The sequence below is a fragment of the Colias philodice genome, chromosome 21 (genome assembly GCF_061535455.1).
Source record: "Colias philodice isolate Cphi_HAF_F1 chromosome 21, ilColPhil1 Martin Lab GWU primary, whole genome shotgun sequence".
Classification (NCBI taxonomy): Eukaryota; Metazoa; Arthropoda; class Insecta; order Lepidoptera; family Pieridae; genus Colias; species Colias philodice.
In genome coordinates this window covers 1,551,023-1,571,229 of record NC_143106.1, presented here as the reverse complement: position 1 = coordinate 1,571,229, position 20,207 = coordinate 1,551,023, and the positions used below count along the sequence as shown (strand labels likewise).

General features: G+C 34.7%; 1 protein-coding gene across 2 annotated transcripts in view; it reads left to right on the top strand.

The window, feature by feature from the left end:
- The first annotated feature begins 264 nt into the window (after window positions 1–264).
- LOC149478667 (uncharacterized) overlaps window positions 265–20,207 on the top strand; it is a 31,957-nt gene continuing 12,014 nt past the window's right edge. The window contains exons 1-7 of one of the 2 annotated variants that reach the window (XM_089708637.1): window positions 265–823; window positions 6,062–6,215; window positions 15,602–15,782; window positions 16,529–16,775; window positions 17,436–17,607; window positions 18,484–18,597; window positions 20,018–20,127. In XM_089708637.1, coding sequence (XP_089564763.1) covers window positions 786–823; window positions 6,062–6,215; window positions 15,602–15,782; window positions 16,529–16,775; window positions 17,436–17,607; window positions 18,484–18,597; window positions 20,018–20,127 — 1,016 coding nt within the window. In that variant the 5' untranslated portion in view covers window positions 265–785. Of the gene's footprint in view, window positions 824–6,061; window positions 6,216–15,601; window positions 15,783–16,528; window positions 16,776–16,802; window positions 16,949–17,435; window positions 17,608–18,483; window positions 18,598–20,017; window positions 20,128–20,207 lie in introns of those variants that run through there. The other variant, XM_089708638.1, reaches the window with a different exon arrangement.

Genomic DNA, 20,207 nt, shown 5'->3' with positions numbered 1-20,207 from the left:
AATAGACGTTTTTGTTATTCTAGTACACGTTATTGTTTAATTTAAATTATCTTATGAAATTTAATATTATGTCCATCTGTTAAAAGGCTGTTGATATTAAAAAAAAGTTCCATTTTAAATGAATATACTAAGCTAAGATATTAAACAATACTTACCAAATAAATTTTATTTTTATTTTCCTTTTTAGCTTATTAATATTTAAATGAAAAAAGAAGAAAAAATAGCAATACTGAAAGTCAAGTACCTCAATCCGCCATATTGAAAGTGTATAAGTGGAAATCAGTCAAAAGTTGACCTCATTAATAATTTTTGTGTTTACTGCTATCATTTTCATAGTTTTGTAATATTTAAAAAAATATTTGCATTTTTTAAGATTTAACAGTAAAATTGTGTGAATAAAAAATTGCATAAAAGTTTTTTTGCAAGTCTTTTGACGAATACGTCACAGCGCCATGTTGTATTCCTGCGCTGATTGCAGGCACGAGAAATCTGCCAACCCGTTTATTTTTTGGGATTAGTTCCCGAGAATAAATCGAACTGCGATTTTGTACTCAAATATATTTCAATTTATATTTGTTGGCAAATGTTATAGACTTTAGTTTATTCGATGCATCCCTGTTGTCGCATTTTGAGTGTTAACTCCTAATTTCAACTGCAGTTTTGTGCATCCGCGAAAGTTGAAAGGACTGTGTTGTAAAAGAAAGAAGTGATAATTAGCCAAAATTCCGGTCCCTACGCGTAGACGAGAAGGTGCCTACCCGCCGGGGCAGTCAGGCGAAGGAGATATGAACAATAAACGAAAAAATCGCCAAGGGCCACCGAGGTAATGCTAGTTTATGTACACCAACTTCCAGCATTGGGATGACATGTCTTTGTTATTTGGGGCAATAATCTCGAGACACGTAAAATAGACGTCGGTATTGTCACATTGACAGATTTTCTGATGTGAGCGTGGTTATTTCGCAAATGCAGCTTGTAAACAAAACTATCTAATAAAAAGGTATTCGGCGCGGCACTAGTCTAGGAGCGGCGGCCGCCTGCCGTATCGCTATAGATATTTGTCCTACTTTTATCGTGCTCTGACCACGATTAATATAGCCCTGTGCGAACAGCTGATCCCTCCTCGTATCGCAAATAACTCTTTAACGCCCAGTAAAGATAATTTGTCTGTTCATAAAGTAATAGTGCAATTGTTGGTGCAAAAACTATGTATTCCTATGTACATTTTCGAGTTTTACATCGGGAAATAAATAGTGCAATTCTGGCAAGCATCCAATGTCCTTAATGAGATAGAAAATTTTGGAACATCAAGGTATTATTCAGAACAAACTTTAGATTCATTCTCAAATTGTTTTGATTTGTACGTGGTTTATAATAAACATAGTCTGTCTTACCAGAAAAAAATTTAGACAGGGTTTAACTTTGAGCACGGGTTCTCTTTAATCTGGTTTTGTCGTATTTCACTTAATACAACTATTAAAGTAACAGATCCCTGGTTTAAAGTTAGACTGTGTTTAAATTGTTTTGTGGTAAGGCCACTAGTCTTTTACTTAAGTATTACATTTGTTTACCTGTATGAAATGACAAATAACATAAAACATGAAGTAATAACTTAAAAATATTTCATCATCACCAAAACATAAAAATTGGGGCCTTTGCAATTGTTTGTGTTATCTGCTTGTGATTATTTTGATGGCTAAATATAGTGACATAGCACTTATGTTCAACAAATTACCAAAATTAAGAGCTTTATGACTTTATTTAATAAGAAAATACAATTTTCATTCTTCAATCGTTGCGTAGGATATTAATACAACGGTTAATTCTATGTAAATACTTTTTCTTAGGCTTTAAATCTATATTTATAAAGAAAACTTCATAATTCATGTTAATGTTTAACTAAGTATGCACTATAAATATTGTCACATTAATGATTCAATTCGTTTCTGTATAATAATATGAGAATATTATAAACTAACTAGATTTACGAAAGCAACATTGCCCGCACCAAAGATGATTCTCATAGGAATGATATATTTCATTGTGGAAAAAGACTACGAAAAGCTTTCTGTCTCTTTTTCCACCTCTCCTATTAGGTTGTTTTAAAAGAAATGAAAACCAGTAAATGTAATTGTATTTCATCACTATATAGTATAAAACAAAGTCGCTTTCTCTGTCCCTATGTCCCTTTGTATCCTTAAATCTTTAAAACTACGCAACGGATTTTGATGCGGTTTTTTTTAATAGATAGAGTGATTCAAGAGGAAGGTTTTAGTATATAATTTATTAGGTTTTAGACAAAGCGGGCGAAGCCGTGGGCGGTAAGCTAGTGTTATAATATATTGTAAAATAGCTGTTTATTATATCTATTAACATTATATTATGCTTTAAAAGGTATTGAAAGACAAACATGGAAAGAGGTGCTACTATCTGCATTGCTTTCAATAATTGATTGATGTTTTTAAGGAAGTTGTATTATAAAATTATTGCAATAGCAATTATCATGTAAATTGGAATGCTATAAAGTATCTTTGATTTAAAGTCTTTAGTCTTGCTGAGGCTCAATTTTTATTTTTATTTCGTTTGATATTTTTTTATAAGAGCTATACTAATATTATAACGCTGAAAAGTATGTTTGTTTGAATGCACTAATCTCAAGAACTACTGGTCCAATTTGAAAAATTCTTTTGGTGCTAGATAGCCCATTTATCGAGGAAGGCTATAGGCTATATATGCAATGTTCTAATATGTACTTAATACCACTGAATATTGTTTGCTAAAAGATCACGAAAGATTGCTCTAGTTCTAGCTCTATATTCGTTTTATGTAAAAGTACCATTATATGACTATAGTTGAAAACCTAACATGACAAGGGATGATTTATGTTCCTCTTTGTATATCACTTAAGTTCTACAATATCTGATTAACCACGACTTGTTGATCATATATTACTATCAACTTCCAATATATCAGAAGTGGTACTATTCTCAATTAATAAAATTATTACAGCGGTTGCTATAACAATGTTAATATCAATATCACAAATTTTTCGATTTTAGTACCTTTTTTAATCCATCAGTCCCCGGAATCACAAACACAATAGATAATCTATTGTGTCGCGCCCCGATCGGGGCGCTCGATGGTCAATGGGTTAAGGGTATCATTACTAGGTGAGAAATAAGATTGCTACTGTCTTAACACTAACTAATTTTATCCAATAATATTATTCAGAACAAAAAAAGAGCTAAGCTTATACTTTGGCATGCAGTGTCTTCTAACATACATTTCTTTTTATTTGCATATTAATTGAAACAAAGAAGCACAAACAAGCATGAAAAATACCGCACCGGTAATTGTTTAAATTAAAAATTAATTACCATTAGCAAGTCAATAGTAACAGTACTCGTATGATACATGGTGTTTCCCCTCGGAGAAATAATTTCAATTGCAAATGAAGTGTCTTCTTGAAATAACTGTAATTTCTTTGTACTAGTTTTGATTGGTACTTCCTATTGCTTATCGTGTTCTATTACTTTCATAGTTATGTGTTACAATGTAGAATTTATGAATCACTGTTAGAGTTTTTGTATTATTTTGTACCCGCATGGCTCCGCTTCTGTTGGTCTTAGCATGATGATAGCCTATTCTATAGCCTTCCTCGATAAATGGGCTATCCAACACTGAAACGATTTTTCAAATCGGAGCAGTTCTTGAGATTAGCGCATTCAAACAAACAAACAAACTCTTCAGCTTTATAATATTAGTATAGCTATATTCTGGATTCTGTTATATACTTATAATTGAGATATATACATAGTAACTTCAAACCAAATCTTGACTAACCAATAAGAATTAAATAAGGATTTATGTGACAAAAAGATTTTTAGTTTGCGTTTTAAAAGCATATTCAATGAAGATATGCATGTAATAATATGTGATATGTAGCGAAGAAAGAAAGTTTTGATTTAAAAATTATTTAAAACACATAGATAAGAATTTAGTTAATACAGTGATGTAGGGAAGTAAGAAAGTTTGAATTTTTTAATATAAATAAGATACAGTATCACCATGAAACATTTAAATAAATTAACTATGCATAGTGGGCCATGCTTTGATTTGTGTAGTCTCCACTAGGTCAAGGTGAAGAAAACTCTTGATTGCACAGCTATACCTGGTCCTATGAACTTGACAGTTTTTCAGTGAATAATACTACCTATACATAAATTAAATTGATGAGTGGTTGTCTGTTCGTTATATTGTGGCTAACTTGGAAGATAAGTTATTTCAAGATTAATGTTTGATTAGAATTAGAGAGGAAGTTAGAAAGATGTTTGTGGCTTTCTGATAAATGTTGTTTTTAATTTTAGTGGTCGCAGATTGAAATTTTTAAAGATACAATCCGTTATATAGAGATAGGAATCTGGCGGGATACTATTATTATGAACTTTTGAACTTTTTTATAAAAGCTAAAATGTTTTGACGCTTGTTATGTAATCAACTTAAATCCTTAAATGGATTTAATCAAATTTCTGAATAGAAGGCAGTAAATTCATCATACAAAACCACCAATTTTTTTTTCTCCTAAGTACTTACATATACATATATCAGCACTGCGCGCTAAATATAAAAATAATATTTTTACTACAAAATATTGCACAAAAACTGCCATAAAAGGAAAAATATATAAGTATAGTATTTATTTATCTTTTTCCCTTTTATTTTTATATTTATACTTCTATACTAATATTATAAAGAGGAAAGGTTTGTATGTATGTATGTATGGTTTTCACGCATAAACTACTGGACCGATTTTGATGAAATTTGGCACAGATAATCTTTAGACCCTGAGAGAGGGCTACCTTATATTGCGAAATATGTACCACGGGCGAAGCCGGGGCGGACCGCTAGTTCTCAATAAAATGATCGAATAGAGTAGTCAACTTTAATTTACACTCGAACTATTGGAGAAAGACGTAAAATTCTTACCCTAGGGCGACCTTTTTATTTTGTAATTGAGAAGTTGAAAAATTAGTATGCAAATACAAAATGTACATATAAATAAGAAATAAAGGGCATTTTTTGCATGTGAAGTATATTAGACATGACAATATGCTTTTACAAACTGATAAACGGATTTTACACTTAGTGTAGTGTAGCGCAGCGATGCAAAAACTACCTCTGCTATTATAGGATTTACTTTGGCCTACCGTCAGCCGTAGCATCGCAGTTTTAATTTTTTATTTTATATGTATAGCTTTTTATTGAAATGAATTATCATAACGAACCAGAGTCGTATTTTTTTAGCAATCTAGTAAAAAATTGCTTGCTGAGAAAAAAAAAAACATTAATTTTTTTTCCAATTTACGAGAATGTACAATTTTTTTTTCTAATAACGAGAATATACAAGTTTGTTAACGATTTTTAATTTATAGTATTGCAAAATCTTAAAAAAATTTGCTTTTTGAAATGAGGAAGGAAGTTGTCTGTAAATCGAACGTTGCATAGTTTACGTAATTATACCTACTGAATGAATATTTTTATGAACCTAGCTACCTCAACTTGTTGCATATACATTACTAGCTGCGCTCCGCGGTTCCACCTGCACGGCTCCGCTTCTGTTGGTCTTAGCGTGATGATATATTTCCTTTAGCCTTTCTTGATAAATGGGCTATCCAACACCGAAAGAATTTTTCCAAACGGACCAGTAGTTCTTGAGATTAGCGCGTTCAAACAAACAAACATACTCTTCAGCTTTATAATATTAGTACGTATATAGATACAATTTACACGAAGAGCTTTATCTACTTGTCGATCAATATTGAAAATCAATTGCTATGAAGCACTAAATACGGACTGAAATAAGAACCTCATCTTATATTACTTACTACCATCATTAGAAGACTTGTGGCTGTGTCTCTTATTTATTTTATACTTTTGACAATGTATTGAAATAAGCCACAACAATGAAAATACATGTCAAATAGGCTTTCAGGGCCTACAACAAGTGCACCCATCCCGCAATATGGTTATTTCTTGTTGTTTACGGTTGTTGTTGTTGCAGATCGCCGCGGGGCCGCGTGGTGGCCGAGGGGGTGTACAATAACGCACATTTCATGCACGCGGCCACGTCGCACGTCGGCGACATCGTGCAAGTGCTCACGCAGTCGGGCAGCCTGTGGGAGGGCGTGTTCAAAACTTTCAGTGCACAGTTTGAGGTGAGTGTAGAGGATGGAAGGTGGAATACTCGACTGGCCGGCCGTTAAGGCCCCTTTTTTTTGGTGTCTCTCGCTGTTAGCCAGAAGGTTAAATATTAACTCGCGTCGCGTGAAATGAAGGTTCACCCTGGTAGCGACATGCGCAAGGGCGTCCCCCCTTGACGGGGATCTCGAACCTCGGCTTGGGCTGTCGCTTGAGTGGAGGAGGCCGGAAGGGCCCTAATCGGACGGGAGTTAAGGCCCTGATTAATGATGTTGATTGGATATATGCTCTGTAGCGAAAACTTTTCGTTTGCGCGATTCAGAGCGAGGTGTCGCTACATGTGGGGAGGGAGTGTTTATTTATCTTTCTGTATATACATTTAAACTTAAAAAACTCGACGCTACTTAACAAAATATGTAAGAACTAAGAACATCTATCAGCCAACATAATACGCTATTTCAATTATCAACGGAGCGTTTTATTTATTATTTTTATAGCATTTTCTAGCGCACGCACGCACTTGTGTCGTATTATCGTATAATAGGTATCTTCCGGTTACAGAGGTTTTCACAATTGAGAAATGCTAGAATTGTGGTCAAACAAAACAATTAAAAATCTCGTTCCGCATAAATAATTGTTCGCTACTGGCATCTCACAAACTTGGTGAATTTTATTAATAACTTCCTGTGCCGCGCGAGGAAAAGTGTTTCTAATTTCTATAGCTTATGGTACATAATCTATATCACTGCCAAGTATCATCAAAATCCATTCAGTGGTTTTCGCGTAATAGAATTACAAACATACCTGCATCCGTCCTAACAAAGTATCCCGTTTATCATATTAGTAAGACTTGTAAGATAACATTTTCTCCTCAAAATAATAAAAATAAGGTGTTGCAGAAAAGGGTGAATTAAAATAATAATCATGTACTAATAAATTCCACTTATGTGCAGTATCTTGGTGCCTCATCTCGATTAGGCGCACTAGGCGGTCGTAATAACATTAATTGGTTTTCTAATTCAATTCCCTCGTTTTTGTAATAATCGTTTTGAAGTGAAACTTCTTTAGGCGCGTTGAGAGTAAAATTTCAATTTCGCGTCATGGCAATACCGTCACGTCATGGAGTAACGACGATTTTGGTATCTTAGAATCTTGCCAAAGAAGTTTGACTTCTGACACGTGTTCTCGGCACACCAATCGATACCATACGAGGTAAAAAAACATAGCTTTTAAACCTTTGCATTTATCGCCGCGTCAAAATTATTAGGGACAGAGAAAGTGACTTTGTTTTATAATATGTAGTGATTAGGTTTTAGACAAAGCAGTAAATTTACATCAACATATACCTAGATGAATTATTTTTATTCACACAAAATAGACTTGTAGCAATGTAGCCCCGCAAAGCTGTTATCTACCACGAAACTGTAAAGTGGGTCGAATCGATATACGCATTGTGATCTCGGCTTTTTACAAAACGTTACTTGCAATATTTATGGTGGGTACGTATAGTATTTACGAACGGATTGACTGCGATTTGAATTGAGATGAAAAACAGGAAAAAGGGGGGGGGTGATAAAAAAATTACTTTGAATCTTGGATATTATTTTAATTTAGAGACATATTTGGTACATCTGATTATTGTAATTGTTTTAAGTTTAAACCGTAATAGCGATGCATGCCATAAATGTATCCATTAAGTACTAGGGGGGTAAGTAATAAAAAATCCTGTGAAAGTTGGAGATATTGATTAATTGATTAATTGAATTTAAGAGCCATATTTGGTACATTTCATTGTTATTGTTTAAAATTTAAACCGACATAAATAGCGATGCATTCCATAGATTCGTTTTTAAAGTACTAAGTGAATAAGTTACATTAAAGTTATTAAGCTATATTGGTTTAAGTCAGGAAGTAAGTCAAGGTAATGTTTTATAAGGTATTGATAAACTATGCTTTATAATGTATGCCGTATGCCTACGTTGTGAAGTGCAGATAATTTGCAAGGCATTCGATATTATAAATGATGTATCATTATCTATACTAATATTATAAAGCTGAAGAGTTTGTTTGTTTGTTTGAACGCGCTAATCTCGGGAACTATTGGTCCGATTTGAAAAATTCTTTCGGTGTTAGATAGCCCATTTATCGAGGAAGGTTATAGGCTATATAGTATATATCATCACGCTACGACCAACAGGGGTGGAGCCACGGGGGTGAAACCGCGCGGAGCAGCTAGTAATTTATAATTATGCAGCCGCCTTTATAATCTGCAGTGTTACATATTACATATATATAAAATGATTTTGTATTTTATTTATTAAGAAAAAATTATGCTGTTATAAAGGGATTTTAAAATAGTTGTCGGTGCCTCGCGTTTACGTTGATGGTTTTACCCGCATTGCTCCGCTCCTGTTGGTCTTTGTTTGATGATATAATATAGCCTTATAGACTTATAGTATATAGCCTCGTCGATAAATGAGCTATCTGTCCTGTCCATTCGTCCATTTATCGAGGATAAGACCAATAGGAGTAATGCGGGTAAAACCGCGGGGTGGAGCTAGTCTCATATAATAAACGGGTATATTTATACTGATAAATATGTGACTTGTCTGGCATTTGTGATAGTTATTTTTATGTATGAAGTTTGTTAGTATAACGCCGTCATGTAAACTTATTTTTTGTCCCATCAATCTTGTTTTATCTTACGTTATATCATCTGAAAAATAGAACAGAAATTGTGTAATACCCCAAATTACTATCATTAAAGAGCCTTGCAGGATATAGAATTTATGGAGCATCACAATTAATAATGTATCGAAATATTAGCATATTAAAATTCCAATTCGAATTGTTTTAATTGTATGGAATAATAGCTGTGCCCTGCGGTTTTACCCGTATCTCTGTGAAATTATTTTGCATCCGTTTTAAAAACCGATTAATTGAAAAAAAAATGTCTCAATTAGAATAAATCGACCTAATTTTTTTTTTCAAAAATTTTATACATATTTCATTCGTCAAATATTTTATTTAATTTGCAATCTATAAATTAGTATCCAATCCTTTTACTACAAACTACATAAATAAACACATTAATCGACAAAGCTAGTCGTAAAAACAGAAATCGCATCGCACATTTTATAAGCTCCATAATGATTTTCCAATATTAACAAGTCTTTATGTGCCGTGGCGGTTCGTGCTTTCACTTTTTGTCTAAAAATGTCTAGACAGAACATAGAATGGGTGTTGTCGTAACTGTTTTTGTACAATATATGCAAATGGGTGCTGAAGCTCTAGTGACTTGATCTGTCTTTGTGCGTCGTACCTTGATTTTGGTTCAGTGCCTTTGGAAAAAGGACTTCGAACTATACTATAGTTAGCGTTATAATCGGTTCCCCTTTATTTTTATAAAGGAGCTTCGTGAATGCTCTTGAGCGGTTATGATTGCTAAAGCAAATGACCTACGGAGTCTTTTAGACCGAGTCATTTGTTTTTTTTTTTTTTTGTATAAAAGATGTCGTATACTAAATACTAGGTATGCTTACTATAACATTGATATTCCAGTCTTACTTAAGGTTTTATGATCTCTAATCAAACTTAACCTATACTTACGAAAGCTTGGTTTTCTTTTTACCCCGGACTTTCAATTGGACCTATTCGAACTATCAAAGTTTAAACTAGTTCAAAATTAAAAGTTTTTATTTATTTAAGTACAAAATAAATATTCTAAATGCCAATATGTTGACTAACAAAAAGGGTACTCTTGAAACTACACTCACCGGCACGGAATCTTGGCCACTTCAAATTTCTGCGAAAAATTACATTATTTCTTTTCTACTACAAAATTCAATAAAAATTTAATTAACACTAGTTAATTTAATGTGTTTACAAACTTTTAGTAATAATTGGAAGTTTATAAGAAGTTCTACCGCGTAGATATGAATTAAACAAGAATTTACGCTTTTCCTGTGAATTTTAAATGATTTCTTAAAAAAAATCACAAAAATTAGAAAAAAGCGTTTCCATAAAAAAAATTAACCTTTTAATATTGGGTGTTTCCTTCTCTTGCCTTAAACACTGCTTACATCCTTTCTGGCATACTCTAGAAGACATTTTTGATGTCCACTTGAGCTATAGTGTACCAAACGGCCCCAGCTGTATTTCTAAGCTCATCTTACATTGGTGGTGGGTTGGAATCGAACTTTATATTTTTTTAAGCATGTTCCAGATGTGTTCTATTGGATTAAGATCCGGGCTACGAGCTGGCCACTCCAATTTTTCAATAATAACCTCTTGAAGGTACTCTTATACGCTTCGTACGACACGCGAACGTGCGTTAAAGTGTATTAGTAGCAAATTTACTTCACTGATAAACCTGTAATAGGGCTGAACATGTTCCTGGAGAATTTCCTCGATGTACCTGATCAAATTTAAGCCATTATCTACGATAAATAACTCCGTACGAGCATCCGAACTTACACCTCCCCATACCATTATTAACCCTCCATGAAAAATCGCCGTTTGAGTTGTGGTGATGGGTGAAAACCTCTCTTATCGTCTCCGCTATACTGACTCTTGGCTATCAGAAGCTCGTAAAGTGCCTTGGCACTTATCTGTGAACACTACACGAGCGCACTGGCTGTGGGTCCAGTTTTCATGTTCTCACGCAAAACGAAGACGTGCTTCTCTGTGATGTCTGAGGAGTTCTGGACGGCGTGCTAGTCTGCAAACCTTCAAATAAACTTCCTTCATTAGTCTTCTCACTGATTGCTCACCCACATTTATTGTCCTGGTGTTTTGGAGCCGGTGGCGTATCTCAAAAACTTTCAGAAAGCCATTTTTGAGTATCTCTTGACCAATAAACAGGTCTTCTCGAGCTGATGTGCACCTCAAGTTTCCATTTCCTGGTCTGCACGTGTAGCTGCCAGTCTCCTGGTATCTTTTCCATGCATAGTGCATAGCTGAACGTCGTACCTACTGTACATTAGGTACTTTATGTTGCAGCAGTCTTTGGTTTAATATTGTGATGGCCTGAGCAGGTTGTTCAGATGTTAACAGCATTTTTTATTGTTTGTTATGATCATTGACTACAGCACAACAATAACAATATCTTAAAACGGCATAAACGATATCGAAAAAAGTTTAAAACGAACAATTCGTAACTTCGGCTTAACCGCACAAATCACAAATTTCGACTAACTCTTAAAAAGTGGTAAAAGATTATTCTCAAACTTAATGATTTCTTGACATAATATTAAAGAAATAATATGTTAACATATCTGCATACAAAAAAATCGTGAAAAACACTTCAAACATTTTTTATCGGCAAATTTGTAAGTGGCCAAGATTCCGTGCCGGTGAGTGTATAAATTTCAATAATTGCCCACTTCTCACGTCGCGTACACAAACTTTAAAACAAATGCCGATAAATTCTCCAATCGATACAGAATGGAAAAATATTTAGATGTATCGGAAATTAGCTTTAAGTGCTCAAGTAATAAAGAATATTTTTATGTGTAAGTATACGATCTAATAAAGCAACTTTGTTACGCATTGTGTCGTAATGGGAAATAGTTTTATGACATATTTATGAGTGACCCGATTCTAATCGGCTCAAATTCAGTCACTATGGTGAAACTTGAGAAGTTTAAATAATATATCAGATTTGAAACGCAAATACAAACTTAAGATCGTAGAAATAAGATGGTGGTAAGAACTAAGAAATAAGAAAAATCAACAGGGGTTGGCAAACAATGTAACAAAATGAATTTTTTTAAGTGAAACTTCTTGAGGCGCCTTGAGAGTAAAATTTCAAGGTCGCATCATGGCAATACCGTCAAGTCATGGATTAAGGCGACGATATTAGTATCTTTGCATCTTGCTTAAGAAGTTTCACTTCTGACACGTGTGCTCGGCACACACGCTTTGTTTTAATTGAAGAAACAAAATTATACAAAAAAGTCACATTTCAAAATATCGCCAAATTCAAGATGGTTATAAAAAGAGGCAAACGAAAAGACCCGTCATAGGTTAACACAACTAATTGGCAACTACTTTGTGTAATAGTTGTCGCAGTTATTTTGGAAACAAGAGGAATTTTTTATTTAAAAGACTAATGTAGTTTTTTAGACTTAATCATGCTCGGACGAATTGGTTTCAGCAATCAACCACTACAAATAGGTATATAAAAATTTTGTATTTTCCGCCCGCGGCTTTGTCTGAATCTAATCTTCTTATATATAAAAATGAATCGCAAAATGTGTTGGTAAGCGCATAACTCGAGAACGGCTGAACCGATTTCGATAATTCTTTTTTTATTATATTCCTTGAAGTACGAGGATGGTTCTTATGTAGAGAAAACGTAAACATGTACCACGGGCGAAGCCGGGGCGGACCGCTAGTTATATAATAAAACCATCCTCTTGAATAACTCTATCTTAACAAAAAATCCCATCAAAATCTGTTGCTAGATTTTAAAGATCTATGCATACAAACACACGCTGACGGCGAAAAGGGACTTAGTTATATAGGTACTAGGTATGTAGATATATTGTAACATGGAACCTCCTTTTATAAAGTCGGTTAAAAGTACCCAGTGTCGATACGTTATTCCTACCTAAACAAAGACAACAAATGTATTCACTTTCTCGTTTATTGCCAGGGATAGAATGGGGTGCTAATGTGGGTGATGAATAGCAGGGTACTCGGTATCGCTTTGCCGTTGATTACCTTCTATTAAGACCCATTTGCAGTAAATTCTATCCGTAATAAATAACTATTGGTAAAACTATTTTTAAATGGTGTGGCAAAAGTAAGTATTTATTTCGTAAGTTAGCGGTCCGCCCCGGCTTCGCCCGTGGTACATGTTTGATGTTCATGTTTTCTTTCCATAAGAACCATCCTCGTACTTCAAGGAATATTATAAAAAAGAAATATCGAAATCGGTCGGGTGGACCGATTCACGCGTGATGCCGTGACAAAGGAAAACGGGTTTCATTTTTATTTTTTATATATTATAGAAGATAGATAGATAACTAGTAAAATTAAAACACACATAGTTACATAAGTTATGGGTTTGACCCTTTGTCGTAATAAAAATGTGTCTGAAGGCAGACTTATCAACTACTGGCTTATCACAATGTAAAATACACTTAAAATGTACTCGACTGTACAGGACATATTATATTAATTTCCAAAAAAAAAGAAGCGTGTGTGCCGAGCACACGTGTCAGAAGGGAATCTTCTTTGGCAAGATTCAAATATACCACTATCGTCACCTTACTCCATGACGTGACGGTATTGCCGTGACCTAGAAATTTTACTCTCAACGCGCTTTCACAAGTTTGACTTCAACAAATACCTTTTTACAAAATTTAAATGAATCCTGTCAAAAGGCACCGTACACAACGTATAGACTATAGAAATACGGGCGGAGGACATTTCAACGCAGTAATCTAACACGGCGTGTGATGTGATCCGGTGATGAATCACACCGCTTATCTTTCGAACTTCCTAGTTTTGTGTAGATGTCGCTTTATGTGCCACGGATAGTGTGGAATATTGTTAAAAAGGAAAAAGGGGCAATGACCTAAATGCTCTGAAGGTTTTGAGAAACACATTGACATGAGTGAAAGGACAAAGTGTTTTTAGGGGCAGTTCTTGGTTTAATGGCATTTTTATGATATGATCAACACTATGGTTTTTCTTCTCTTTTGTTAATTGCCCCACCCGATCAAACATGATTATTATTGAAATATTTTAAATGCAATGATATTCACGTTAACAATAATAAGAAATTAATTTATGATGTTCGTAATAAATAATAACCGGTTTGTAATATAAGGACTGATTTGTAATTCTGAAAAAGTCATAAAACAATAGTTTTATTGTAATCATAACAACATTATAATCATATGCATTGGCAACAGTAGTAGTGTCTGGTTCCCTTATCGCAAGTACATGCCGTGGATTATACATATCAAGTAGGGTATCTATTCAGTTCTATTGAAGAATTAATTATATCGATTTTTCGATTCTAAAACTCGTGTTATTAAAATTTCAATGAACATTTTGAAGTTCTACAAAGTATTATAGTAATATCCATGTAAGAATAATCTATATATATAAAACTCAAAGGTGACTGATATAGTGATCTATCAACGCACAGCCCAAACCGCTGCAGCGCTGGACGTATCGGGCTGAAATTTGGCATGCAGGTAGATGTCATAACGTAGGCGTCCCCTAAGAAAGGATTTTAGAAAATTCATCCCCTAAAGGGGTAAAATAGGGATAGAAATTTGTATGAAACTTTTTATTCCTTGGATGTATTTGCATGAAATTTAGCACACATATAGAGGGTAACTTGAATAAACACATAGCATAGGTTTTATCCCGAAAATCCCACGGGAACGGGAACTATGCGGGTTTTTCTTTGAGAACGCGGGCGAAGCCGCGGGCGGAAAGCTAGTTATTTTATAATTATGATTCTGCAATACGTAAAAAAGGCTTATTTAAGTTACCACTAGGGTCTAGCAATTATCATATAGACGAATTTTAATTCAAATTATTCAAATTTTAATCACACAGTTCATATCTTACGTATAATTCACCGAACCTTAAAGTGGGCCTACACTTAATAAGTGACCTTAATATATCATTCGGCCGGCTAAGTGTCAAGTTACCTGAGACCTAGAAAATTTAGGTACCTACGCCTAAACAAAGACTGAATGTTAAATAGTACAATGGTGGTCAGTTGCTAGGGGCCTCTTTGGTTCGTCGACTTTACGAATATATCTGATGGATAAGTATGGTACTTACTATAGACAGTGTAAGATTTATAGAAATAATAGATATGAACAATTGTTCAAACCATAGCTACATAATATAACTATAGAAAGATAATGCTAAGAGAAAATAAGAAACAATATTAACAATAACTTCGGAGAACAGGATTTAATTCATAGCAGTGTAGTATATACCGGAAATTCGCCTGCTATCACACTAATGTTAGTGAACTTTAGTACCATTTTTTATTGTCATAGATAACCGAATAATAATTATTGTCGTTACAGTGTATTAAAAATCTTTATGTGTATCCCCGTTCATAATATGTATAATAAATTCAACACTTATGTCACTACATAGTATAAAACAACGTCGCTTTCTCTGTCCCTACGTATGCTTAAGTCTTTAAAACTACGAAACGGATTTTGATGCGGGCTTTTTAATAGATTGAGTGATTCAAGAGGAAGGTTTTAGTATATTATTGATTAGATTTTAGGCTAAGCGGGCGAAGCCGCGGGGGGAAAGCTAGTAATATAATAAATTCAACACTTCTACATACTTAGTTTGGGTAGGTAGTTGAGTCTCTTTACAAGTTTTAATATCGATTTTAATAAATTTCCAGGTGGTACTAGAAGTAGCCCACCGCGTGGACCAAGAGGGCGTGGTGGCCGTGGACTCGGTGGTGGAGAAGCTGATCTTCAAACCGCAGGATGTGGTCTCGATCCGCGCCAAAGACTCGGACCTCGAGTATGCGACGCACGACGTGTTCCAGACAGACAGCGCTATATCTAGCAAATTTAATGGTGAGTGATTAACCGCGTTAATCCTCCCAAAAGTTTTTTGCTAATAGCTTACTATATAAATTCCAATTTCCAAGAAGGATGGAAGAATGGAAAGATGTTGGTTTCAACATGCGGTAAACTAATTGAATAGAATTACATAAAATATATAAAAATAATGGTGAAATATATGTTTATGCGATATGGTTATATGACACTAGCTGTATCCATGAATTGGAAGTTGATGAGACATTTTTTTTTCGTATAAAATGCAAACATATTCATTGAATCTCTGTATATAGCGTGATCTTTTATAACCTGTAGGATTCCTAAATAAAAAATTAGCATTACTGAGATTAATGTGTGCTGAAGCAAATTTCCAGCTATCGCATACTGTTTAAACAAAAAATCTGTACTCGAATTTCATACTTAAATGCATTGAGATAATATTACTACGTATGGAGGAGACACCACGAACAAAATCTGTGCGCCATTTTTTTGCTCTAAGTTTTAAAAATTATTATCTAGTTAGGTACTTACCGATGAAAGTTATTCCTTTGCACTTTTCCGTATTATTTGTATTATTTGTGCAATATCGTAACACACACGAAGGCATATTTGATGCGTTTCACTTTAAAACAAATAAAAAATGAGCGTGCAGTTACGCCATATGGCGTGTGTTGAGCGGAACATAAGTAATAGCGGAATATAATAATGTAGGCGGTGTCGTCTCGATATGTATATCTCAATGCTTAAATGGCACATTGCAGGCAACGGCCGTTCAGCAGAAGAGCGGCAACTAGAACCGTGGGACGGCTGCGACGGTGACACAGGCGACTCACCGTCACTCAACGGCGACGCTCGGCTCGATGACTTAGACCTCGATAGGGCCAACGGTTGGGACGCGAATGACATGTTCCGCAAGAACGAAGAAGTGTACGGTGTGCACAGCACGTACGATCACTCGCTAGCTGGATACACGCTACAACTGCAGAGGAAAGACACGCAGGACTATAGGTGAGTGCAGGCGATAGGGGTGAAAGTCGCTTGGCAATACATTGCTCTAATGGCTAGGTAGTAAACGACATGTTCCGCAAGAACGAAGAAGTGTACGGTGTGCACAGCACGTACGACCACTCGTTAGCTGGATATACACTACAACTGCAGAGGAAAGACACGCAGGATTATAGGTAAGTGTAGGGTGATAAGGGTGATAATCGCTTAGCAAGCAGAACTACTGAAATATTAATGACCAATTCTTCGCCGGGAAACACTCTGCTGCAATCACTGCAGAGAAAAGATTCGCTGCAGTGATGTGATAGGTAAAATCAAATGTCGATTAAACCGGGTAGTAGTTTGAAAATAGGATAGAATGAGTTTTAAGCAAAAAAGTTCAGATGGAAACAAAAGTTGAGAGGTGTGTAAATTTTATTGCTTATTAATTTATCCCCTACATGATGAAATAGATTCTGTCAACTCAAATATTTAATCTTACTATACAAACAAATTTACAGTCTTCTGCGAATTTCATTTGTACCATTTTGACAAAGACTAGCCCTATATAAATTGTCCTAATTTGTAAACAAAATAATTGTCCCAATTTGTAATCACGAGAGTATTAAAATTGTCCTAATTTGCACCTACAGTAATATAAAAATTGTCCTAATTAATAACCAGGGAAGCAGAAGCCAAAGCGGAAGAGATAGCAGCGGAAATAGAAGGTGCGGCAACTTACAAAGCTCGCATTGAACTGGAGAACGGCGATGAGGAGGAACGGTTCGCTGCTGTACTCCGCCCTGCGCAAGAACAGCCTAAATATGTGATACCTAATAAGAGGAAGAATGGACAGGTGAGGATAATGTTTTATTAAAATAATAGATACGTTTCATTTTATTGTGTTTCAGTTTACGCACGTATTATTTATTTAGAGTATTGTATTGTTAAGCGGGGAAATTGACCCAGTGACCATGTTCACTGTAGTGTTCGAAACGTGAATAAATCGCGTTTATAATCCGTTTAAATGTCATTATTTTTTAACCCATTGAGCCCCGAGCGGCCCGATCTGACCACGACACAATATATTTTCTATTATGTCTGTGATTCTGGGGGCTGAGTTATTAAATTGATACATACATATTTCATTATTCAAAAAGTGGGTGAGAGTAAACTGCTATTAATAAGATATGCGCTCTTATAAGGATCAGTTGACGTTTTGAAACAAAATATTGCTATTAGGCCTATTTTCCACTGTCCACGTAATACGAACATCATGCACACGCTTTGGCCAATAATTGACGGTGCGGCAACGTCGCATCAGCTGCTCGTCATAACGAGCTGTGAATTGAATTTTGATTGTTTTTACGCAAAATGCAAGATAACACTCATCAATTCACGAGTGTGTGCGTTTTAGGTGAACAATAAGAAGTAGAGTGCATGTTGAACATTAAAAATAATGAAAACTCAAATTCAAACTTTTATTTTTTCAATTAGACTTTTTTAGAAGCACTTTCAAATCGTCATTACATATTTTAACATTTACCGCCGATTCGGAAAGCAGTATCTATGGAGAAGAACCGGCAAGAAACTCCATAGTTGCTCTTTTAAAATCATGTCAATGTTATAATTTAATTTTGCATAATATGTAACTTATCAAATAAAAAATTATACGTATACACAATATTTTTATTTTTTTACAAATGAATAATAAATGATGTAACATCAACAGCAGCAGCAGCAAGCCGGCAAGCCGGTGAAGGGCGGCAGTGGGTCGCCGGGCGCCAAACGTGACAAAGAGCCGCGACCGCCCAGACACCATCTCACGCCGCCCGCTGATCATGTGGTATGTAACTCTTGATAGTTTATGGTAGCCTGGTACTCCATATTATATAAATGAAAAAAAAATGGTCTAGAAAAAAATATGGTAGGTCTCGTCCGTTGAACACATAACCCCCCTCACTATTTATGTCAGCCTGGTACATAAATAGTGAAGGGGTAAAATAACTGGGTCGCCGGGCGCCCGCCTAGACACCCTCACACCGCCGCTGACCATGGTATGTGGCTCTTGATACTTTATGGTAGCCTGGTACATTGTGTATAGTGAAAAAAAAAACGTTTTCGTATAAACATCTCATCCAGCCAATCACGTGGTATGTGCATAAGGTGTCGTTGAAAATCAGCTCTGCCGTGAAAGTCTATAGCGGCATTCCTTTTAGCTTGTAGGTTTTAGTAATTTAGTAGTTTGTAAGTACATAGATTGTTTATTTTTAATGTGTAAAGATTTTATTATTATTATTATTTTATACACATTTAAAGGAGGTAGTTGAACATAAATTATTCCATTGGGATAAATAAACTTTTATTACATATATGTTTATAGCGTAAGTTATATAAAGTAGGAATAAAATAAATCAGAATAATACATATAATATACCTAAAATAAATAATTATTATACTTAGTACTTAGAGCCATTTTAATTGGCAACATTTGACAGTTCATCAAAATTCAACAACGTAACCTAGTAACGACGACATACAATAATGTATTATTTCGTTTGGTTAGAACTGAACATTTGCTTAACTTTTTTCAATTACGATTACATATTTATAATAATAATGACCGATACAAGTAATTTTAAGATTTCATTTTACTGATAAACCATTCTAAACATAATAAACAATTTCTGATTTAAAGAACTGACGTCGCCACAATTTTGTGCCATTAAACTTTTTTTCTTTTTACCAGAGACGTTACTCTAAAAATCGAAATCTAATCTAGAATCGAATGCATTGATTACTTGTGAATAAAAATTATCATAAATTAATAAATGCGTTGTGTTTTTTTAATGATGTATTATACTTGTCTTATTTTGCTGCTTAAATTTACGAAAGAAAGAATATTACTGGGACAGGGATTCGCCTGATGAATTTTAAAATTGATATTCGTTTCAAGTTCGATTGACAAATGTTTCAAGTCCGTATCGATTAATTCACTTTAATCGATGTTTTTAAGCAAGCAAACCTCTCTTCGAAGATAAAATTGATAGACATGAAATGTTGCCTATTAAATTGGCTCGACTATAACATCTGTCAAAACAATAATAGACACATTTAAAGGAAGGTGAACAAAAATTATTGCGTTGGGAAAAATGAACTTTTATACATATATTTATAGCGTAAGTAAAGTAGGAATAAAATAAATCAGAAAAATACATATTATATACCTAAAATAAGTAATAATGAATAACAATATGTATCAACAGGTGACAAGTCCAGCGGCAGTGGGCGTGGGCGGTGTGAGCGCGGGCACCAAGAGCTACGCGGCGCAGGCGGCCGGCCACCACGCGCCGCCCTTCCCGCACCATGCGCACGCGTTAGTGTTGTTTACTGTTGTAATAAATAATAATAAATAAAAAAAGTTGTGTGGTTTTATGAAACCACGGTAAAAGTGAA